This window comes from Hipposideros armiger, unplaced genomic scaffold (assembly GCF_001890085.2).
Source record: "Hipposideros armiger isolate ML-2016 unplaced genomic scaffold, ASM189008v1 scaffold_12, whole genome shotgun sequence".
Lineage (NCBI taxonomy): Eukaryota > Metazoa > Chordata > Mammalia > Chiroptera > Hipposideridae > Hipposideros > Hipposideros armiger.
Window position 1 is genome coordinate 2430221 of NW_017731362.1, and position 25129 is coordinate 2455349.

General features: G+C 40.4%; 1 protein-coding gene across 1 annotated transcript in view; it reads right to left on the reverse strand.

Annotated features, from left to right (window-relative positions):
- ATP8B4 (ATPase phospholipid transporting 8B4 (putative)) overlaps positions 1-25129 on the reverse strand; it is a 207140-nt gene that overhangs the window by 15157 nt on the left and 166854 nt on the right. The window contains exons 17-21 of the mRNA XM_019664027.1: positions 21259-21409; positions 18236-18419; positions 17288-17511; positions 4338-4421; positions 1350-1595 (exon numbers count right to left, since the gene is read on the reverse strand). Coding sequence (XP_019519572.1) covers positions 1350-1595; positions 4338-4421; positions 17288-17511; positions 18236-18419; positions 21259-21409 — 889 coding nt within the window. The remainder of the gene's footprint in view (positions 1-1349; positions 1596-4337; positions 4422-17287; positions 17512-18235; positions 18420-21258; positions 21410-25129) is intronic.

Below are 25129 nucleotides of genomic sequence, written 5' to 3' on the forward strand. Positions count from 1 at the left end.
TGATAATGGATACTCCTGATGAATGCTTTATATGTCGGATGCTTCCAAGTCAAGCCATGATTTCTTCCTCTGCTGAAAAATTGAACATAGAGGAGCTAGGCTTGGAGGGTTCACAAAGCATCAGTATGCTTTATTTACTTGTGAAACAGACAAACTGAACTCTGCCGAGTGGAGTAATCTGATTCTGCTTTTGGATGCTACCTCTCTGACTCTCTAAATTTTGAACTCTCAAGATGTCAAGTATTATTAGCTGGCTTTGGTATGGACTTAATGAAAGTTACTTAAATGGGCCAAGGAATGGCAGAGATGCCATTTAAAAGCAATATGTTTACATTTGATCCATTCAATCTATTTAATACTTATTGAGTCATGACGAGAAAGTCTGGGCTTCATGAGATGCTTTGTTGGACATGAGCAGCTATGATTCGTAAAAGAGATTGTTTAGAAGATAGGAAAAGGACTGACCAAAGGCAACTCAAACTCTATAAAAATTAAGCCCTTGATTGATACTTGCCCCTTAAAAATAAAGAAATACAAACAAACAAAAACAAAACACAAATAAAAAAACAGAAACCACATTGCTTTCTGTACCCACCCAGAGCTACAGATTTTAATGGATCAGGAAGCTTTTGGAACCACTATCTCCATATCTAATAGTATTGTCCACCATTTGAATTTAAAAGGAAATAGAAGCACAATTCAAGATGCCCAGTGGAAGATCAATGGAACCCAAAAAACCATCCCCACCAGAAGAGCTTCTCGGAACTTGAGATTCAGAGGCACCACACGTATAACATTAAACCACTTGAATAATTCCAAGGAAAGGCATTGCCAAATAAACTTTAGATCTCACTTTAAAGCCTAGAAATTATTAAGTCTAATAGAATCATGAGGAAGTTTCACCCTGTGTTATAAGTGGAAAATTTTCTTCAAACACCAGAAGGAAACTGTAGTATAATCATATCTCTTTACATACAATGCTCAACCCCAAAAAGTGATTCATTGTGAGGTTTCTACTAACTGGAGGTTATAGACACCTAATGCTAATTTATGTTAGAGCTTCATGTTTTCTTTCTCTCTTTTTTCAGTTTTATGAGAAATAATTTATATACATCACTATATAAGTTTAAGGTGGAGTGCATGATGGTTTAATTTACATATATTGTGAAATGATTACCACAAGAGGTTCGTCTTACACTCATCTCAAAATGTGTAGTTAAAAAGATAATCCCAGTTTTTTTTAGGATTATTGTTTTTCCCCAAGAAGTAGACAAAACCAGTCAACTATGAAACAGATTTTTACAAGTTGTAAAGCCTTCAAGTTAAGATGTTTTCACCAACAGGATTACCTGCACACTGACCACAATGACCAATGATGTGGCCATGGTAACTGCAAAAGACTGGTAGTCAGCAACGTGCTGCCCATCTTCTCCGACCATGTTGTAAAAGGCCCCATAGGGGATGAAGAAAAGGGTTAACGAGGTGTAGATTCCGTGTACCATGCAGATGAAAAATTTATTCTTGTTAAAAAGTAGATTCCGCTGTCCAGGTTCATAGAGCTGGGGACAGTCCATGCTGTTGTGGTCATTCACGTCCTGTCAACAGAGTGTTACTTCAGTGGAGGAGGTTTGAGGAGAAGTCAGAGAGGCCCTGAATTCCCTATCTCCAGAAATAGCAAGTACCTGTCTAGGCATGCCCTCACATGCACTCCTCATCTTGTTTTCATTCCCGCAATAACCCAGAGGATACTAAAATGATCCCTATTTTATAAAGGAGGGGTTTGAGTCTCTAAGAGAGATTCATGAGCGGTTACGCAGCTCTTACAGCAGAACCAGAGCGTGACTTGCACCTGGATATTTGGCTTCAAATTGAAGTTTGTTTCCTATACTCTCTGCAGCTGCACTCATGCTCCCAGAATTCTAATATATCATTTGCAGTCAATGGGCCCCCGGGGGTTAACTGCCAAGGCAGTGAGTGGTAGTGACTAGGTGATGGCAGCAGAGCGAGAACTGCGGAGATAGAACTGGCCAATCAGAGTTCCCAACTGTAGGGAGAGGGAGAGCAGGAAGAGGGGGACAAGGAAAGGGAGAAATCGCATGTGGGATTCCAGGTGGGAAGGGAGCTGAGCCTGAAGAGCTGAGTGTTCTACCCAGTGAGGATTCCAATGGTGTTCAGGACAAAGGATTTCGACAGAATGAGACGGCATCAAGTTTGGCTCTAACAGGGGTCCTGGGAGAAATGAAAACAATGCTTCTCAAACTTAATGTAAGACCACCTGGGGAGCAGATGATGATTCAGTCGGTCTGGAGTGGGGCCTGAGACTCTGTATTTCCAACCAGCTCCAAAGTAATGCTGATGACCACACTGTGAGCACCAAAGCCAAATGCCAAAACCAAAAAGGAAGGCAAGGACATCAGAGGACCATGGGTGGGGGAGAAGCAGCCAAAGAGGAAGGAGCCCAGGCACAAACTCGGGGGGCAGACCAAGTCTGCCTTTCTGCTTGTGGGATGGCCTGGGGCTTGCTGGATGGGGTCCCATGAACACTGGCATATTCCCTTCAGGTAGTCCTATTTTGAGATCTGCTGAGTGCTTGTTTCCCCAGCCCAGTGACTGATGGGATTATGTGCACAGGCTTTGAAACCAGGTAATTCTGAGTTCAAACCCCGGCTCTGCAGCTTAGCAGATGTGTAACCTTCAACCTGTTCCTGAACCTCTGAGCCTTGGTTTCCTCACTTACAGAAATGCTAACAGCACCTCCCTCACAGGACCACTGTCATGATTAAATGAGTATGTGTTCAGCAGAGTTCTTGCCACAGCATACGTAATAAATAACCGATGCCTCTATAAATAATAACAAATACAATAATGATAGTGATAATAAAAACAGTAATAGCATAGCAGCCTCTGAGTCAAGTGGCCTGGTGCTAGGCTGAGTTCTATCACTTGTTGGCCATATGGGTTTAGGACAGTGACTTGAACCTTGGAGCTTTGGCTTCCTCCATATAAAATGAGTGATCTGTAGGTGATCGCTGAGGTCCTTCCAGCATAGGATTCCATGATCCTGTGATCAGTTTAAGGACCAGTGTTGACAAAGCGAGAAAGAAAAGGGGCAGACGCTCAACTGGATGGCAATAGGGGCTTATATATTTTTTTTCAAATTGCACAATAACCATCTTTTCCCAAAAACTACTTTATTTTTTATTTTATTCCACATTCTGGGCAGATACAAAGCACTAAGGAAAGAATTACTTGTCAACATGGGCACTGGGAAATGAATGTGTTTAAATCCTTTACATCTAAGGTCTTTAGGAGTCTATTATTTTGTGTAGAATTCCATAAACTATGCCATTCACAAACTGCCATTTTTACATATGAAAAAATGAGACTTATAACTGACTATAAAACCACAGAATGAGAGAGTGGAGTGAGCTCATAATGTGAAGATTTATATTTTGCAATAGATGGCTTTGGGCCAGAAAATGAGGCCTAGCAAATGGGTCTAACAACAGCCTGGAGAAAATCTGGTCTCCTTAAAAATACTTCAAAAAATTTTTTTAAAATAATACACTCTAATTGTGCCATGGAAAGTCCTCTGGCTAGCCTTCCACTTCCCCACAGGCAGCCAGGCTTTTTCTCTCTTGCAGGAAATATCTTCCAAGGCTCCGGGGGTGCCAAGAAGCCACCATTTTTGTAAATGATCCCCTCCCTTTTCTCCTCGCGAGCATTTTGAGCGAAACAAAAGAAGACTGCACTCTTTCTCTCCATGGCTGTAGGGTTTGGGTCTTCCTCTCCCATTGGGAGGGTGCTCTGCTGGCCTGTAGTTCCTGTTCTGAGCTGTGCTGGCCAAGGAAGTCTCACCACAGATGCTAGCTCTCTACACTCCAACCTAGTTCCACGGTTTTCTATCACTCGTGGTTCTCTATACCCTCAGAGGCTCATATGGGACTTCCTGGTGTATGAACCACAAGGCACTAGTCCTGAGGCACATTAAGAAGTGATATGTGAAAAATAGATAAGTAAAAGTACAGTCACATGACTTTGGGAAATGCTGACCTAAAATGAAGTCAAAGAAACTATATCCTACAGGATGTCTCAGAGCCTTAAGGGCAATAATACGGGATATAAATCTCTAAGAGGAGAGCAGCCAAACTTTGATCAGAGAACCCTTTTGGGGCGATGGGGGCACTGGAAGGGTTTTTGATCCATACAGTATCTATTAAAACAACTGCACTCTTAAGCTTCCTTCCAATGGCTTGTGTCTTCTACTTAGAAGTTAGAAACAATTAAAAGGCATCAACAGAGCAAAATAAGTTATAAGGATAGAGAAAAACACATACCTGGTCAAAAATCCCCATGGCTAAAACAGGCAGTGATGTGTAGACAATGTTAAAAAGGGTAATGAACCACTGGTCATAGACAGTCTGAAAAAGAAATAACACATCAGTGAGAAACACCAGGAGTGAGGCTATTCACCTACTGGCTCTTGGATTAAATATCTCAGTTTCCTGAGGTGGGTGAGAGTTCAGTTTTGCAGTCAGACAGACATGAGTACTCCCCCAGGCCCTGTCTCTTATCAGCTCTGCTGCCTTAGTGGGGGTATTAGATCTCTCTAAACTTCCATTTCTTCATATTAACATGAAGCCATACTCTCCCTGCAGAGTTGTACTGGGGATGAAAGGAGATCACATATATAGAGCACCTAACACAACACTGGACATATACAAGGCTCTGGACCCTTGTGGTGGGTTGTTATTTCATTCTTCAGGTTTTCAATGGCTTATAATGAATCCAGTGATCTAATCTAGAGTGATACAGAAAGGATCTACTAAAATCTTCAGAGGGAGATGTAGAAATTAACCTGTCAGCTCTACCCTGAGAACTTTTTCTTGGGAATGGTTTAAAGTTAGGTGGACATGGAGCTAGCAGCCCAGGATATTTGGTATAAACAAGTAAGATAATAAAAATAGCCCCTCACACTTATATAGAGTACTTCCTTGCATGAGCCTTACTAATAGTCGGTGAGGCATATAAAACAGGTATTATACCCCCACTTTGTTAATGAGTACATAGAGATGTACTCATTACAGAATCTTTCAGAGTTACAGAGCTTAAAACAGGCAAAGGCAAAGCTTAAAATCTAGGTATTCTGCTCCTAACAAATTTCTGTCCTACCACTCTGATATCATAGACTCATACACTTATTCATTTAATAAATATTTATTGAGAGACCACTATGTGCTAGAACCACTAGGTTCTAAGCAATGGTAATTCAACATGATCATTTAGAGAAAAATTCCTCATGAAACTTGCAATCTAATGAGGGCAGAAAACATATATGGGGTAAGTGAGTTAGAAGATAATTAGTAGTAGAGAGAAAAGGGGAATAGGAAATATAGGAGGGTTGTATTTATAATAAGGTGATTGGAGAGGGTCTCACTGAGAAGTGACATTTAAGAAAATGTTGCATGCAACAAGTATTGGTATGCAATTCTCCAGGGTCACAGCCCAGAGTAGGAGTCTTTAACAGGGCCCCAGATGCCAACTCCTATCTAACCAGAGTCTGTTGGAATTACAGCTCAGTCTCTCTCTTCCTTCTCATGTGCGAATGCATTCAGCACCTCTACACCTAGATACATGAGTTCAGAGTATCTGCCTTCATGTACCAGGAGACATACAAGGTGTGATCAAACAATACTGTGAATGTTTAAGTTTTTTAAAGAAATTATTACAGTAAAAGACACATTGCCATTAATACCCCTCAAAATACTCCCCCTCACTTCAAACACACTTATCCCATCGTTCTTGCCACTTTCTGAAGCAGTTCTGGAAGTCCTCTTTCATGAGTGTCTTTAGTTGCACTGCCATGGCTGCCTCAATATCCTGAATCATTTTGACTTTGGAGAACAGCCAGAAGTCACACAGTACCAGATCCAGTGAATAAGGTAGATGAGGACACACAGTAATGTTTTTATTTGACAGAAATTGCCGTATCAGAAGCGATGTGTGACACAGAGTGTTTTGTCATGATGGAGGGTTATTTACGGCACAATTTAAAACACACCTTATCTCAACCATAGCTCACACCAGACTGACTGCCCCAAACAAGTTGAAATTTGTCACACACTGTTACTAAGATTCTATGTGCTGCTTCCCTTATTGAAGATCCCTGCCTTTCCATTGGATGGCACTCAGCAGCAGCGTTCACCGTATTTTGTGATCATAACCAAAAGGCTCCATGTCACACATCGCTTCTGGTATGACAATTTCTGTCAAATAAAAACATCATGGTGTGTCCTCAGCCACCTCATTCACTGGATCCGGCACCATGTGACTTCTGGCTCTTTCCCCAAAGTCAAAATGACCATGAAAGGAAAACATTTTGCATCGATTCAGGACATTGAGGCAGCCATGACAGAACAACTAAAGACACTCATGAAAGAGGACTTCCAGAACTGCTTCAGAAAGTGGCAAGAATAATGGGCTAAGTATGTTAGAAGTGAAGGGAGTATTTTGAGGGGGATTAATGGCAATGTGTCTTATATGTACTAGTTTGTTTTTTTTTAATTAAACATTCACCATAACTTTTTATCACATCTTGTATGAAAGTGCTCATTGCAGCACTGGTTGTAATAGCTCCAAACCTGAAACAAACAAAACACCTCTCAGGGGTGGAATAGAAAAAGACACTCTAATTATTGATACAATGGAATACTACAGAATAATGAAAATCAAGAAATTACAGCCATCTCCAAAAACACAAATGAATAAAAAATATAATGTTGAACAAAAGAAGCCAGACCAAAAAAAAAATATGATTCAATTTCAATAAAGTTCAAAATGTGCCAATCTATGCTATGTTGTTTAGGGATTCATACTAATATGATAAAATTAAAAAACAAAGCAACTAAGTGATTATAAAATGTCAAAGTAATAGTTACCTCTAGAGCTGGATAAAGGCTATGGCTAAGAAAAGGTGAGGGGAGCTACTGGGAGTTTGGCAACATTCTGTTTGTTGCACTGGATCATAGTTACATGGGTGTTCATTTAAGTATCAGGTACTTTTTTGTAGATTTGTTGTATTCTACAATAAAAAAAAAAGAAAATACATGACCTTTTTGAATCATAGCCTGGCAAAGCTGGGAAGATTTAAAAAACCCTGATGCCCATGCTACACCCCAGGCCAATTAAATCAGTATCTTTGGCGGGTGGGATGACCCAGACATCGGTAGTTTTAAATTTTTCCCACGTAATTCCACTGCGAAGCCAAGATTGAGAATTTCAGTCACCCTCATCCAAAAAAAAGAGAAGCAGCTGACCCAAGTCCTCAAATATTTGATGATGGCATCTGACCTCCATTCCTCAAATATATCAATTCATTTCATGATTGTAGTTTAGAAAATATGAGGGGGAAAGCAGTTAAAATGAAGTCTTGTAGCCCCAAGCGGAACCTGCTGCTGTCAAACCACTTTATTCTTTCTCCACCTCATCCATCACCCAACTTCCACTCATGGAGAAGAGAAGATTTCAGGTATTAGGAAAAAGTGTAGAGCCGGGGCAATTATGGCCTGCTAAACTGTAAGTAGCTGATGTTCTGGCAGAAAGTGCCACCGTCATCACAAACTGGCTAGCACCAATACCTACGATCGTTTGACAGCAGCATTTGTAAGCTGGCACTCGGATTTGAAGCTGCATTTCACAACCGCAGCAAAAGAGGACGGGAAGGGAAAATTAGTGAGAACAAAGCTTAAGTGAATTTTCACAATTTCTTGGAAGAGTTTTTACTGCCAGTCAGAATCACAATAAGAAAAAGAAAATTAGTTGATATTTACTGAGTACCTACTATGTACCGGGCACTAGTTTAAGGACTTCACATATATTGACTCATGAAATCCTCACAACCCTATGAGGTCAGTGCTATTAGTAGCCCCCAAATGACAGATGGGGAAACTGAGGCCCATCAAGGTTAGGAGATTGCTCAATGTCATACATCGAACACAAAGATTTCCAAAGTGTGGTCTAGGGGAACTTTAGAGGGTCCACGAAAACTATTTTCACACAATGATACAAAGAAGTTATTTATTTGCCCTTTTCACTCTCATTCTCGCATAAATGTATATGGCTTGTGATAACACAACCAACTAAATGCAGAAGCAGATATGGAATCCAACTACCTCCTATTATGCCAAATAGTAAGAGATTAAGTATAAAAAATGACACTCTTCACACTAACTTATTTTTTGTTTTGGAAAATACGGTCTTTTTCTTTTCCATTAAAATATGCCACTTAGGTAAACATTCTGGGTTTACTTTTTTTAATGAATAATAAATGAATTTAAAATTTTTCTCCATTTTAATTTCTAATATCATATATATGGATAGATAGGATCTAGAGATCATAAAGTTTGGGAACTGCTGGCCTAGCAAGTGTCAGGTCCAAGCTCTAGGCCTGGTACTCTGACCTCAGTATTCACAGCAGTGACCACTGCATGAAGCCACCTCTCTCGATCCACAGTATCATTTGACAAGTTTCCTTAAAGGCCTTTTCCCCATATTGTTTTATGTAAGTTGAGAGCATACAATAAATACAATTTTGGATACTGGTTTTAATCATTTAAAATGATAACATTAGCAGCCATGTACCCAGGTTAAAATCCTCCAAAGCCTTCCCAATATTCCCTGGAATGCAATCCAGACTTTTCACCATGGCTTGAAGCCCTCCCTGATCCCATGCCTGCCTCCCTCTTCAACTTCACCGCACTGCACTTCCTCACTCACTGAGCTTAGCTTCACTGACTGTCTTTCTCTAACTTACCAGGCTCATTCCTACCTCAGGACCTTTGCACTTGCTATGCCCTCTGCCTGGAATACTTTAAGCCCAGGGTGTTCACATGAAAGTTTCCTTCTAAACACTCAGGACACAACTCCAATGTTATCTTCTCAATGAGACTTTTTACATTACCCACTTCTTTCTTAATAACAATTCTGAATTTATTTTACTGATTGACTTCATTATTATCTGTCTTCATCCTACGAGAAGATATCTCCATAAAACAGACTTTTTCATAACTACAGTCCTGATGCCTACAAGAGTGTCTACCCAATAGTAGGTGGTCTACAGATATTTGTTGACTTAATTATTTTACAACCTTTTATAACTGTTACCTATTTAACATGCTATAGACATTCCCCTGAGAATGTGCCACAGGCTCCTCAAACTCAGTATATCCAGACCTGAGCTCATTCTCACACCTCCTTAACCAGAGCCACTTCCAGTGTTCCCTGTATCAGTTCCTGACACCACCACATCCATCCCAGAAGCCAAGTGAGAAATCTGATGTTTCTCCCTTTTTCCTATACCCACTTCAAATTAACCCCCAAATCCCACAGACTTAACCACTCCAGATGGCTTGTGCTCCTGCCCAAGCCATGCTTCACTCGGTGACTGTCCTCCTGTTGTCCCCTCTGCTGGCATGCCCATCCTCTTACTCCTCACCTGCTTCACTATGATTGATCCTTGAAGGGTCAGCCCAGATAAAGGACAGATCCTCCAGGAAGCCTTTCTGAGCCTTGCCCACCCCCACCCTCGCAGAATTGGGATCCATCCAATTCTTTGTAGTCCCATGACATTCCATACCTCACTGCTTCATAATTGTCAACTGACAATTATTTATGTGCCAGTTCCCAGCGCCACCACCACTGAGACTGTGAGCTCCTCGGGAGCAGGTTATATGACTTAGTCCTCTGTATGGGCTCAAAAACCAAATTCAGTGCCTGACCTGGGGGCCTGTGGTAAGTACTCAACAAAGGGAAGCTGATGTCTGAAGTGTAGCGGTGTTGGAGTCAGAGACAGAACTGGGTGTCTTTGAGTAAGATACTCAATCTCTCTGAGTCTTACTTTCCTCAGCTATAAAATGTCCTATTTAAGGAAAGCTCCTCCTTGCTCCCTTCTTTGTGGGATCAATTTATCAAGCTTATACCATTTTATATAGAGTGAAAAAACTCCAACTACAAATTATCATGTAAAAGCTCGGGGAACACAAACTCCACGATTTATAGAATACCACATTTAAATCAACTTTAATAAGGCTCTTAAACAGTTACGAAGGGCTTTCTTCTCTGAGGCCACTGGCTTAGCTCCCTGTTCAAATAATGGGATGAACCACCTCTTTGGAGACATGTCTCCCCCTTTTTTTCCTGTGTGTTTGCAGGGGAAAATTATATAATAATATATGGTGGGGTTTTTTTTCTTTTTGGCCTTAAAAAACATTTGTCATTTAAAGAAAACACATTTTGGAATAAATATGAGGTGCTCAGCCTCAGCACATCTGTTACTGATTTGTGTAATTAGCAGAAACCCACTAGCAGGATCCAGGGGGAATGGCTTGAGCCTGAGCACCCGCCCCTCCCTGGGTTTTCCACAGAGCACATCTGGAAGGCGAGGGGGAAAGGAACCCCCATGCCAGGTTGAGATGGGCTCACAGGTAACCAAATCCATGAAGTCGTCAAAGCCTTGAGATTAGTTGCACTATTTTGCGTCACTTTTCAAACTTCTCATTATGAGTTTTCTTATATTGTTTGTCAGAACTGAAGTTTTTCTGGCCTTGACAACATAATTGTTTCCATATCACAGCAGAATTTAAAAAAAAAAAAACAAAAACACCATACACGGCTCTGTATCTCACTGACAATGATAAATTGTCATCAGATAATATCATCTCACAAGTACACAGTGCCAGTAGTTGCGTAGTTTCAAACACGAATTTCCTAAATAGGGCCTCAACCAATGTCTTTTTTTTTTTTTTGGCTCCATACCTGGTGGGAACAGCTCATCTTTATTAAGAATCCTGAGGGCATTGGGTGCTTTTGAAATGAGTTACACGTACAAATAGTGCACACAAACCCACAGAGGACTCCATGAAAGTCATGCGGGCTTTGATAACAGATTAAGGATGAGGCATGTCCTTAAAAAGGATCTGTGATTCAGTTCAGGGACTTATTTGACCTTTTTCCAAACCCCTCTGGTCCAGAAATCTGGTTGGAAATCTCATCAGGACAGATTATACTTAAATTGTCTCTCAGTAGCAGTTTGGTTGTAGTGTTTGCTGGCAGAAGGTGGCCTCAAGCTTCCAGAACGATTCCAGGAGGCAGTTTGCCTAGTGACAGGCTTGGCCTTTCTAAGGACCTAAGGTCTGGGAGATACCCCCCAAGACATTAGTTCTCTCTCATTAAGGGAGTTCATTTCCTCCCCCAATAGTCATATTATACCGAGTTTTCCTGGAGGTTTCTTCTTTAGATTCAAAATAAAGCAAACATTTGCCTGGTTAGGGGTTGGGAGAAGACAATTTAAAAACAGAAGAAAAAAAAAGATATAGCCTTTCCAAGATATAGCCTTTCCAAAGATATTCTCCTTTCCAAGTCTGTGACAATTCAAGTGGCCACTTATCAAGCAGAGCAGATGGAACACTGAAAAGAGTGTCGGAAGACTTGGGGTCCAGTCCCAGCTTGCTTTGGCTCTTGGGGGACTCGGGTTCCTCTTCTCTCAAAGGAAGGGCTGGACTCATTTTCTCTGACATTCCCTGTCAGAGCAAAGATTCTAGATTTCAACAAAATGTACACTTTTTGTTCTGTGCCTCAGCTGTTTCTCTCAGGAAAGTCCACCCAGCAAAGCAAGCAAAAGGAGTCTGGTTCTTCCCAGGCAGATTCCAGGTTCTTTTCTCGTGTGTCCCAAAGTAATCACAACAGAGGCGCGGTACTGACGTTAACCAGAGGAAAGTCCATAAAACAAGCACAGCCCAGGCTGCATCACATCATATTCATCTGACATGTCCTAAGTGCCTTCATCCCACAGGCAGTGCATGATCCCACCCACTGGCCTTTTTGAGCCTCGCACGCCACAGCTGGACCGGCTTGCACATCTGCCCCAGCCCACCTACCAGGATGGGGCACTGGCTGGAATCTACTGGGGCTATCATCAGAGGAAGAGCCTGGATAAAATTTACCAGGCTCTGAGAGACAGGCCAAGGTAGTAAAGAAATAGCACATGTCACTTCATTAAGTAATTAAACTGGTGTTTTTTTAAAGTCAACATTGAATGTAAGAAAGCACAATCTGTTTACATTTGGTCAGATGTTTTCGGCTGCAGAGTGGATGACTTCAGAACAATCTGCAGAGAGGTGCAGGGAAGAAATATTTAGGTGCTTACAATTCATACTGAGCTTGGACAGACTTGGCCCCAAGATATGGCTCATCCATGACAAATTTAATTCAAAAAACAAAAAAAATATATATATATTTTCCTGGTGGAAAAATAAGAGAAAGGTGATGATGGAGTTATTCCACAACGATTTCCCATTTATGAAAATAAAATAGTTTTCAGAATGTAAGTTCCCCGAGGACAGGAACTGTGTCCCTGTGGTCCATTCTGGTGTCCCTGGAGGCCAGCAGAGCACTTGGCCCTAAACGGGCACTCTGTTTATTCTTGTTAAATGAATGAGAATTCCAAGGCTGTCTGTTCTGTGTTGGAGGATGGATGTGTGAATCTCTCTCCTGTCAGGATGGGACAGATAAGTGACGGATGATCAGGCCTACCAAGGAAGTCAAGGGCCTCTAAACACATGCCTGCTGTCACCGAAATCTTCCGAGTTTTTATTACTACTGGCTCCATTTCACCATGGAGCTTTCAGTTCCATTGAAGCAATTTAGGAGAGTGATGGCAGGGGGTAGAGAGACCTCAGACGGCCGACTTTCATTAACAGACTGGAAGTAAGCCGCCACCTAATGGGCCTTAGAGGCTAAGAAAGACTAGTCACCCAACACATGGCTCTAGAGGCCAAAGCCAGCCAAGTGATCTCAGTGGGGGGAAAAGTGTGATTCCAAAAATGCCCCCTATTCAAAAAACCTCATTCTCTGAAGACGAGCATCTCTCCCAAATATGTTGTTTTCTTTTCACTTGCCTCATTTACAGCATATCGTCCTTAGAAAACCAGGGCTTTTTCAGTTAAACCTGTTGCTAGTCAGGACCTTCCAGTGAAACAACAGGAAAAGAGACAATGATCCCAAATCCAAGTTGCCCCCACAGCCAGTTCTCAGTATCACTAACACACCAGGCCTCTTAGGTTCCCATCTTCATAGTGGAATAGCGCCTGTTCTAGTATTTTGCTATACAAAATACTGTTAAGTATGATCCCCCCCCTTCAATGCCATGCAGTTTTAAAAAGGTGTTCGTAAAGGAGACGATTTTCAATGGAATTTTAGAAATTAAAGAGATTTCAAATTCAGCTAACTTCTGGTCAGTGGGAACATGTTCAGGTCCAAGGGGGAGGGTTCCTCTCCTTTCTCTCTAGTCTCCTGGCTTTATACAAGCCAGCCCCTGAATCCCTGCAGGTAGCTAGACTTTCAGGCCTCCGACCTTCACTTAATTTTGAAAACGTTCATATATTCATTGGAGATTAACTGAGCCCCTGAAGTTGTCCCAGATCCTCACACATTTCTCCTTTTCCCATGCTCTCGTATTAACTTCAATTATAATTCTTCCAATGGAGTTATTATAGGCAATTCTTTATTTTCCCAAAGAGAAAATGAGTTCCAGGTGAGAAGGGACTTGTCCTATTCATCATTTTGGGTTTTTTTCCCAAGATGATAAAAAAGTATTCCTACTAGCAATTTGACAATGTCGTATGACTCACAGCCAAGGGCAAGGAATACATATTCATTTTAAAATGACAGCAATTTAAACATTCATAAAATCAGAATAGTTAAATAATTTATAACAAATCCATATTTCATGAGGCCATTAAGAAAAAAAAAGTAAAGAATGTAAAACAAGGGGTTTCTCAAAATGTGACTTATTTTAAAATAAGAAAGACATAAATGGTATGGTCTCAAATATATAAAAGTTGATATTTATTCACATATAATTATTTTTATAATCAGAAAAAAATTTTGAGGATGGTAGGAAAGACTGCAGGGGTTTAGCTGTAAACCCTCCATACTTTAGCATATCAAACAGGGTTCTTTTGTCCCCTGGACTAGAGTTAATTAAGAAAATGGAAGTTTTTGAATGGGAGAAAAATAAGTAGCTTGTTCCTATGGAGATAGTATTGTTAGCATCATTTTGTCCTTCATACATCTTTTGCCTCCAAAACATTGGAACTAGGATAAATAACAGGGCATTGTCAGGTTTTGAAACTGTCGTCCTAGAGACATCTATTTTAGAATTTCCCAAATTGGGCTCTATGTGGCACCTATTCTATAGGACGTTATGCATGTTCTGGGGAGGTGGGGGCAGGGGGGAAACAGGGTTCGTGCTAAATGAGTTTGGGTAATAATATCAAATTTCATTGACTCTAAGACACTATTTATTGTAAGAGACACCATTATTGATGCCAAGATTAGGCCAAATGAGGAATCTAATAAAGCTAAGGCAGCAAAGGGCTGAGTTATTAGTGTGAGAGTAAAGGAAAAAATCTATGTGCAGAAGGGAATGCAAGAAAACGTGACTGTTAACCTTGGTACTAGTTAAAGGGAGAGACAAAAAATTATCTCCTGAAAAGCTGAACCACAAATGGTATTCACCAGAGTAGCAATTCAAAAAACCCTGGAACAGATAAAAAAGATCGCAGGTAGGCAGTCTTCCCAGAGAACTGGCAGAAGCCAAATACTCTCTGGAACAAGGTGATTTCAGGAGCAATGCCAACAAGATGGCAACGTAGGTCATTCCCAATGTTAGTTCCCCTCACGAGAAGACCAACTGGCAACTATCCACAGACAAGACACCATTGAGAAAGTCCAGAACTGGGGAATGAGGCTGAAGCACCCCCCTGGACCACAGAGACAGAGGCGGAGCACACAAGAGGAGGAGCTGCTACACTCTGACCCCATCACCCCTCCCCCAGGCAGCACAGCACTGCACCAAGAGGGTCCCTCTGGGCCTATGGTTTCTCCACTGGGAAAAAGAGAGCCCAAGGTGGACATTCAGCTCCCTCAGCATTGCAGGACACTTCCCGGGAGGCCCATTCCCCTCTTGCCTCACTGGGATCACTGGGGGAATCTGCAGGGGCTTAACCATCAAGCATCAGATAGAGACAGAGAAGGGGGCAGGGCTTACGGCAACCAGCACTCAGATCTCGGGGGCTCTCACTCTTACTTGCAGTAGCCCTGGAGCAGGGAGATCCCAGCCAGGGGCTCCGCCCATCTGTAATTAAATCAAACACTTAAGAAACTTAATTATAGGGCCGGCCGAGTGGCGCGATGGTTAAGAACTGTCTTGGGACGCCAGAGGGCCCTGGTTCAGATCCCACATATGAGGGCCAGTGACACTGCCCTCTACAGCTAAGATGCTGAACAACGGCTCAACCTGGAGCTGGGCTGCCGTGAGTCACTAGCGATGGCAGGTGGGTTGCCGTGGGCTACCGTGTGCAGCCAGCAGCCGCAGTGAGCGGCCCTCCAGAAGCCAGCAACTGATGTGCCTCACCCGGGAAGAGCGCAATGATGGTGCCAACTTGGGCCAGTGAAGCAACGTCCTCCACAACTAGACTGAAGAACAAAATGACAGCAACTTGTCTGTTCCCCTTCCCCCAATTCCCCAATAAAAAAATCTTAAAAAAAAAAAGAAAGAAAGAAACAATTATAGACAGGTGATGTGTCTTACAGCTGGACTTAAACAACAGCTATGCGTGTCTTTGGAGCAATCATTGTTCTCCCTTGCTGTTCTCTTTTTAAATATGAACATTGGAGAGAAAAAGTTGCTTAACATCTGACTGGCCAATTTTATCAGATCCTGAAAGCAGAGCAGAAAATGACCTAAATGTAGAGGTTAGAAGTCATTGAACGCTAGTTTCAACTTCACAGTTTTAACAAAGACAGCTTTGGCAGTAAACCTGCCTATCCAATCTTGGTGTGTGCGTGTATCGTACAAATCATTAACAACTCTTCTGTGCCCAAAGAGTTCTAAGTGAGGGTTAAAGCATCCCTTCATAGTTTTGTGATTTGTCAAAAGCCCAAAATCTTTACAATATGAAAACTGGATCTCTCAGAGACAGTGCTTAGCACATAGCTTTGCTTCGTTCTTACAAGGAGGGAAAGTCACCAGCCTAGGAAGGCATAGGCCATGCTCCTACACTTGTCTCTGTTGGACAAAGGTGGAAGTGTGAGCAGATAAATATCCCCATCACAAAGCCTTCTCGAAGTAGACCTAAGAAAGGTTTTATTTCTGAGAAGCTAAAATCAAGACTTTGCTTTACTTCAACTGTCTAGAGATTATAAAAAATATCAACAGAGTTATATTTTAGTTCTGGGGATCTTATCCTTAAAAGAGAAAATTAGGAGTGGGTATAGGTGTGCCTCACTTTAAGAAATCTCAACTTCTCAGAAAAAGAGAAAGATGTACAAAACCTCTTTTCATTACAAAAAGGATTTTCTAATTTCTCTTGACATATTTAAGATAATATAAAATGCCAGGATTTTATTCATACTCATTTTTTCTGGAATAAAGTGATTGAAAAAAGTTAGCTACATGCATGTCATTGAAGCCAGTGATTAAACCCAAGAGGAAGAACAATTGAAGAAATCTCTAATGAATTATGGCTCCCATTTCATTTTTAAGGACAATTTTTTTTCTCTTCTTGTTTAAAACACTAATGTCTTTTTTATTCATAAGTACATTTAAATGCTATAGGTCTTATATTTCACAGTTGACAGTCAGGGTCAAATATTCCTGATATCCAGGATATGGGGTTAAGTAATATCCTTTAATATGAATGAGTGGATATAAAAATAGAATCCTAATTTATAAATTTACTAATTTTTCTTTCTTACAAATACATAATCTATAGATCAATGTTTAGCTACTGTCAAAACATCCTTGATGTCAGGGTATCAATTACTTCTCCCTGATTTAAGATATTTACATTCAATGTGTTGGGTGAATGACCATCTTCCCAATGAGATACCTCAACATTTCTTGTTAATGTTTCTCAGACTTCTGAGTTAAAACTCTACATCAGGCTTACCTGTCATCATACAAAAACAATTCAATAAAAACTTAAAAATGCACAGGAAAGAGTGCTCATTGGTAATTAGGTAAATAAGAGAAGAATAAATAAAATTCCAGCTAACTATACATTGTTCTTGGGTTCAAAGCTCAAGTCAACTATCAATTACATAATTGTCATACTGTCATTTGTATTGGGCATATAAAAATGCTATTTATTAGTAAAGAGCCATCAAGAACAGTCATTTACAATCCAGGGGATATTAATAAAAGAAAGAAAAGTGCTATTTTACCAACCTGGGCTGAGAAACCACAGAAGAAACCAAACCAGAAATGCACAAGTGTGAACGCAAAATTCTTATAGAAGAAGTAGCACAAGAATTTGCACATTCGGAAATAGGACCACCTTCCATGGACAAGGAGAAGCCTTTGGAGATAGCTAAACTGTGCAAATGAATAGTCGCTGGCTAAAACTGCCTGCAGTCCTTCCTGGCCGCTGATGCCAACACCAATGTGAGCACCTGCAAAGAAAAAGAGGAACACTTTCACTCCCCAAACAAAGATACAACCTCTTTGAGGACCTTGTCATTCCTTTTTTTTTTTCCCAAGGTTTACAGAAAAAGACAGTTAATTAAAGCAGAAAAGTAACAGCTCTCAAAGCGAGAGGGGTACCCAACTGGGATGCCCACTAGCTAAAGCAAAAGGCTTAGTTTTTATACCATTTTTGTATGCCTGGGGAGAAGAGCTGGCTGGCGCTTTTTGGCATATTATTATTCATTTACAGAAAACTTACAGCTATAGCGTTAATAACTTTCACATATATTATCACATGAAACACTCACAATAGATATTTATCCTAGTTTTACAAAACAGGACATTGGCTCAGGAAATTTCAGTAATTTGCACAAGGTTTTATAATCTGTAATTGGTGAAATTGGGACTAAACCCAGGTGTTGGGATTATAGGAACCAGTGTTCCTTCCTCTACACCAATGTCCTTTTCTGGCCTGAAAATGTATAAGTGATTGAATTAGAGACAAAGAGGTTTTTTTTGTTATTTGTTTGTTTGTTTGTCTGTTTGTTTGTTTTATGAATGTTATTAATGGTGGACCCATTAGACCCAGAGTGTTCATTCGGAACCACTGGGAAAACGAAGCTGTCATGCAGTCTCCATTACACACTGCCAAATGCTGAGCCTGAGAGCGCCAGGTACGCAGCATTCCCCATTGAACGAATGTTCTCTTACTTTTGATCATGCTGACATCATTGGCTCCATCACCTATGGCCAAAGTGACAGCATTTCTGTGTTTCTTCACCAGCTCTACTACTTGGGCTTTCTGGAGAGGCGTAACTCGGCAGCACACCACAGTCTTACACATGCAGGCAAGTTCGAGAAGCTCATTCTTGACATCACTTTCGAGGGCAAGAGCCTATGTTATTAAAAAAAAAAAATTCCAGACTAGAACAAGAAACAATAAATAAGAGACATCATTTGGGAAGCAGATTTCTTATTTCTCAACTGATTTCTTTTTTAAACAGTTTAATTCACTTCAACAGTCACTGTTGATTCAGGGTCACACAAGCAACAACTACCCAATGGAGAAATAAGTATTGAACTCCTGAAGTACCAAGTTTTAGAGCAAAAATAAAAGACACAGTCCCTTCGTGTGTCCTCCTTGACGCATTAGCATGCTACATTGGAGAGATACAGTTAAATGCCAGAGAAGTTCCAGAGTGTCCAGAAATAAGGAAAAACAAACGGCAGAACCTGTCTATTACCTCACCAAGTTCAGAATTAACTACAAAATGATGGTGATGTGTTTATTCTACATGATGGAATTTTTGCTTCCTTTGCATTGTTGTTTTGTATATTTAGTGTTTGTTGTGATAGTTAATGCCCAGGGGAATGAAAAGCAAATAATCTGGAAATTAGCCCTTGAAAGGCAGTAATTGAAATCAAGAGGGCTGTGCAAAAAAGTAGCATGCAAGAAAACAGGTGGTGGCTCCCACAGGGGTCCCCAACCATTTCCACCCGTGCTCCTCTCCAAATACATAATAGCCTATACATACACCAAAAAATAATTAAAAAGGAGAGCGTAATCTTTTGCAATTAACTGTGAAACTGTTTTAGAAAACAACTCATTGTACATTGCTTAATAAACACAATAAGAGGAAACTGGAATCCACCTAAACTTGGAGTCATCAGTATCTTTGAATGAATCTTTAGCAAGATATTCACGGCTCATCACAATTGTCCCTATATTTCTTTTGATTTCTGTCTTCTACCACCACCTTTAATTTTACTCTTGACTCCCATCATGCCAAATTGCTGATTTCCATAATTTGAAACCTTCTTTTTGCTTCTGCGCCTTTAAACTGCTGTCTCCTCTACCTGAAAATATCACCTCATCCAGGAAGTCTTACCTGACTTTCCCACAAGGAACTAAATGTGTCTATGCTCTCAAGAACTGGGTTCGTTCCTCTTTATAGTATTTGTTATTCCACCGTGAGATTAGTTCTTCCATCAGATGGCAATCCCTGAAACAAGGACCATGTTCTATTCACATCCTTATCCTCAGGCTCTAGTACTATCACCTAGGCATGCTTAGTGAAAGTTAATGGTCTGACTAGCAGGATGGATGAATGAGTATAAAATCACAACTCTGGTAGAAAATTCTCATGTCAAGGCCTTTAATTCCTAGGGGGAAATAGGGAGTTAGCACTCTCAAATAACAATGCCCTTTCTCAAAGAGAAAGTATGTAACTAGCTGTCCCCTTTTCTCTCTTTTCTTTTTTCTTTGTTATCAACAAATGAAAACCTAGACTTGTACTCTGAGAAAAAAAGACCCAATTATGTTCTGCAAAGCATCAAGATTTGAGCAAACTGGAATCATAATTTTTTTTAAGCTTTTGACAATACTGTCAGAAACATGGTCAGTTCTCCTTAAACAGAAAATGACATTTCATGGTTTCACAAGCTTTAGGCATTGAAGCTGGGGGGTTCTTAATGTGGACCCCGGTGATGCAGATTTGCATCTATACATTTAAATGTCCCGTCCTCAATGTGTTAAAAGCATCTATTTTAGCTCTTTCTTTCAGCAGATTTGAGACAGAAGGAGAATAGTGTTATCACCTGAGTACTCTAACCCACCACATATTGGCTTCTTTGAGCCTGAGGGAAAATCAAAATACAGCTCATTGGGGACCCTTTCCATATTGTGGTCCCTGGGCAATTCAGCTTGGAGGCCACCAGTTCCAAGTCCCAGTTGACAGGTTCATAATTTTTAGTTGCTATTCATTTGTGCAAGGGAGAAGTTCGTGTCATCTGGACAAACTTTCATCTGAGCTTGGCCTGCAGCTGAGCTCTGTAACTTTCCATGGTGTAGAAGGCAACACATCATTATGTCTGGAATCCAGCTGGATAATGCTCTAAGCACTAAGAGCTAACAGACAGCTGATCACAAGGGGGAAAGTACAATATACGCATATCCAGCTTCTTTTGTCCTCTAAGAAACTGTCTAAAAGAAGATAACATTTATTTTTCGAACTCCAAAAGTGAAAAATGGTCATCAAAACCAAAGAAAGATGTGAGATTAGCTCTTTTTGCATATAAATTATCATTGTACTGGAGTGCAATCAGAGCTTTTGTTTTCTAAATTAGAAACTCAAAAGAGCGTTTTGATATTTGTTCAAGACTTGGAACCTGAACTACATTAAAAGTACAATGCAAGTTTATTCTATTACAAGAACCAGATTTCCTAATCAAAGCAAATTGTTTGGCATTGCTGTAAAATGCTGCTATTTAGAAAAACCACCAGAGGTATCTTAATGGCAATAATTTGGTGTGGTAATTATATGAAGGTCGGATTGTACTCTGCAAATCACAAACATTAACAAGAGCAGTAATTGTAATACATTCATCCAGTTGCATTATTTTAATTCAATAACAGTGAACTGTGACACTCTCCCTTAGAAAAGCACTTAAACGATACTGTTAAATGGTCTACAGTCATTTAGACAAGATTGATATTCTGTGAATTCAGTATTTCTTTGGATCCTCCTCCTTCCGTGTGGTGGTTCAAGCAATAATGTATGAAATATATATTAGAAGTTTCCTTTCCCTTTGCAAACAGGAAATCATTGCATATGCCTTGTTTCCAGTAGTGTCATTTGTTTGGAAAACACAAAAGGAGATCTCATTATGACAGTACAAACGAGACAATTATTAGGGTGAAGAAAAAGACAGAACAAGGCCTTAAGTGAACTCACCAAACTGTGGCCATTTATGATTAAGGCATAATCTCCTGTTACAGTTTCTTCTGCAACTGAGCCCAGCTCTAGCTGCCGCTGTTTTTCAAAAACTACATGGCCGTTGGAAAAGCTTCTGTTTTGTTGTCCAAACAAACTTTCCTTTGCTTTCCTTAAAAGAAAGGGAGGGAAGCAGATCATAACAAAGTATACAGAGCATACCTTTTAACTTTAACAAGAGACTAGCCTAGAGGTAAATTCATTTCATCACTATTCAGGCAGACTGTGGCATAAGATTCAGTTTTGGTAAGCAAGCTACATAATTCTTTGTGATAGGGATACTATAGCAAATTTCCAAATTCCAAGAGGTAGGAGGGTAAACATAATAAAAACATAATCATCTTGAACATTTTAAATTACTTAAAAGCGAAATCACCATCTTAATGTGGGCTTGAACTAGGGGCTCTTGATAAATTTGGTATATAAAGCTGAGCTTCAAGGGCTTAAGAACCACTGATCTGGCACATGATGTCATTAAATAATGAAAGACTACAGACAATTGATGAAATCTTCTAGGCTTTCCAGGGCATCTATATAGTAAATAAAGCAATCAATCTGTAGAACAATGTAATAGCATTCATCTTAAAACAGCAGGCTTCTAAGAACGACATCTTTTATAAATTTAACAATGAAAAACAAATGATGGCATTTACTGAATTGGCATAGTCATTAAAATATAATGGAATATTTTAAGTGAAAATGGTACTCATCAGCTCAACAATAAAAAAAGTCTTGTGAGAAAGAAACTACAGACACCCAAGTGTAGAGGGTCTTTCCAAAGGGAAACTCCTTTCACTGTCCTAGATCTAATCAGCACAATAATCCTGCCCACATCTCATCCATCTCTGAGGAAGAGGAAGATTGTGTGGTCGTGAATCAATATCTTTAGACGTTACATTTTACTTTGCTCTTCAAAATGGAAAGATGATGCTTTTAAAGGAAGAGATATTTCCTCCACAAAGACCCTTGGATGACAGGCTTTGAAGTCACATAGGGCAAGTTGACATGACTACAGAACTGTCAGCCACAACCAGGGAGCTACACAGCAGACACTCCCTGAAGATGAGTGTCAAAGCCTGCCACCAACACATTAGGCTACGACTCACATATACAAAATGAGTGCGCATGAGAAAATGGGGAGCGAGAGGCCAGAAAATGGATGTTTGGCTTAGAGAAAAATGAAACGATTCCCCAAAGGCTCATTCTGCATAGAAAATGTTTAATAACATGGCTTTACGCTATTGCTCCTCTGAAAGATGAAAACGTTCACTCTACTAAAACAACCATGTTAATCTTCAACTTTCTAACTCTTTGAAAATGTAACACTAATTGTTTACATGCTAAGTTTTAAAAACAAACAAACAAAAAAACCCTTATCTTCTGTCTCAGCATCTTCTGCTATCCAGGACCAAAATCATAGCCTGTCTTTAGGAACCCAAGCAACCCCAGAGGTTCCATACCCCTGGCTCCTAGGATGATATTAGGCATTTAGCAATCCGTTTCCAGAATCAGAGACAAATATTTATAAAGTCAGACTGCTACGTGTGAAATTTAAGAGTTAGGATGGGGAAGGAGAGGGAGAGCAGACATGTAAAATCATTGTTTGAAGTGGGAGGACCAGGCTTTTGCATCAGAGAACCATGTTGGGGAATCCTCCTCACAGTCATGAAAATTTACAGTCTCATATAATGAAGAAAACAAAAGGAACAAGTTCCTCGAAAATGAGCATTCCTCTGACAGTGTTGCAGAGCTCATAAATTGGGTCCTAAGAAAGCACCAAAGGGCAAAAATCTCCGGAGGTTTCCTTTTTCGTAAAGTTCACACTCGCTGTACAAATGACACAATCTCTGTTTTCTCCCCCCAGAGAATGAAAACATTCCAAAGAAGGGTGAAGTTCATGAAAGTATTGGCTGAAATTTTATTTACTTAGGATTTTTTTCCCCCCTAAACTGTCTTCCTAACATCTCACATGAACCCTTTCCAGGCAGACAAGGCACAGTTTTTCTAGCTCTGCTTAAATTCCCAGTGCACTTCCTCTGCACCGGCCAACCCTCCAGATTGGGCTCATGCGTTTTCAGACCTTTGCCCATGCTCACTAACTGTCACTTCGTTTTTCTTCCTGGAACTCAGCTCTTCAAATACCAGCTGGTTCTCACAAAAACAATTTATTAGGAGGGCAAAAGCTACACATAACTCCCTTCAATGAATATGAACTATACATTTTTGTAGGCACAACACACAATGCTTAACCACAGAATACAAATAACACATGCTAAAACAAAAGCATGCCTGTTTTTTCCAAGCTTTGTAATAAAGGTCAGCCCATTACAATGCTGGCATGCAGAAATGCATTAACGGTTGAAGCAACCATGGTATTCACAGCCCCATGCCCGCACCCCCCGCCGCCCTCCCCCCCACACACACACACACAGCAAAGCACAGTTAGGGCCATGTTGGCTTACATGCAGTCCTTAAAGAAGAGATGGCAGGGAAATTAGTCCTTTTGTCAGTCAGTCCCCGTAAGGCATTAAAAGTGCTAGGACATAAATTAAAGTCATGACATCATGTTTCAAAGAAGATAATCTTGACTTTGATATAACAGTGTTGGGGCGGGAACCCAGAGGCCTGGGTGTAGGCCTGAGGTCTGTCTCTGGCCTCTCACGTGCCCATAGTTGAGTTATCTGACCTCTATCCACTTGATTAGTCAGTTACAGACCCAGGCTAGAACCCAGGGCTTCTAACTCTTAGCTCTTGCTCTACCATACCAAACAAGTTTACCCATAGATTCAGCCACAGGTTGCCTCCATGTTGAGACAAAAATAGAGTGCCAGAAGAGCAGTTAAGGGGCTACAGTACTCTGCCAACAGTACCAAAGGGGAGAGAGTAGATGAAATCTGTATTTCAAGCCCTAGTTCCATCTCTTACTACCTGTGTGACCTGTAAGACGTTAAACCTCTGAGCTAGTTTAGAAACTGTGTTCTTTATTAGAAACTGAGGGAATGGTACCAGCCAGTCAGACTGGTTGATACCAGTTATGAAAACTTGGGCAGCTGTACTGTGTGTACAAAATCTCCAAGATTACTGAATGCTCTACAGCTTTGCCATTTATGATAGAAACTTAACTTACTAAAACATTCTGCCTGGGGGACTAGAAGTCGGGAATTAGGAACATGATGCATTTTTGTTGGGCCTGCAAAGTGTTTAAAAAAATCTGTCTGCCCTTATGGACAACATGATTTTAACCTTCACCAAAGGCCCCCCCATTGCCTAATGTCTTATAGACAGCCCAGGTCACACAACTAATGTTACCTTTCTGGCCCTGGAACCATTTGCATTTGTGAACCCTGCTCATTCAAACAAATAACTTTCCACCAAGTAGATGTTCAAAAAAAATACAATGCGTATTTTGTTGATTAAGGAGGAAATAACAATTCCTAGGTATATCACTGGGATACTCCTCAAAAGTAGTAGAGTGGAGTCACTTCGTGGTTTAATTATTTATAAGACATGAATTTTTCTAACAATAAAGCATGTAATCAATGCAACAGAAATGAAACATGGAATGAGTTTGCCTGTCAGCCCAAGCAAAATTACATTCTCAGTCTGTTTTCTTTGGGGCAGATGACATATGTATTGATGAAATGTAATAAATGTAGTAATCTTCTGAGAAACCATAGAAGAGTTTAATTGTAGACTTCTGGGCATGTCCTCAATACTAGAGCAGCTATGGCAGCAAAATTAACCCAAGACTCTAAGTGTCTAAAATGGTTTCATGACACCAAATTTCACACAAGTCATATGCATAATATGCATGAAAATTACATATCCATGT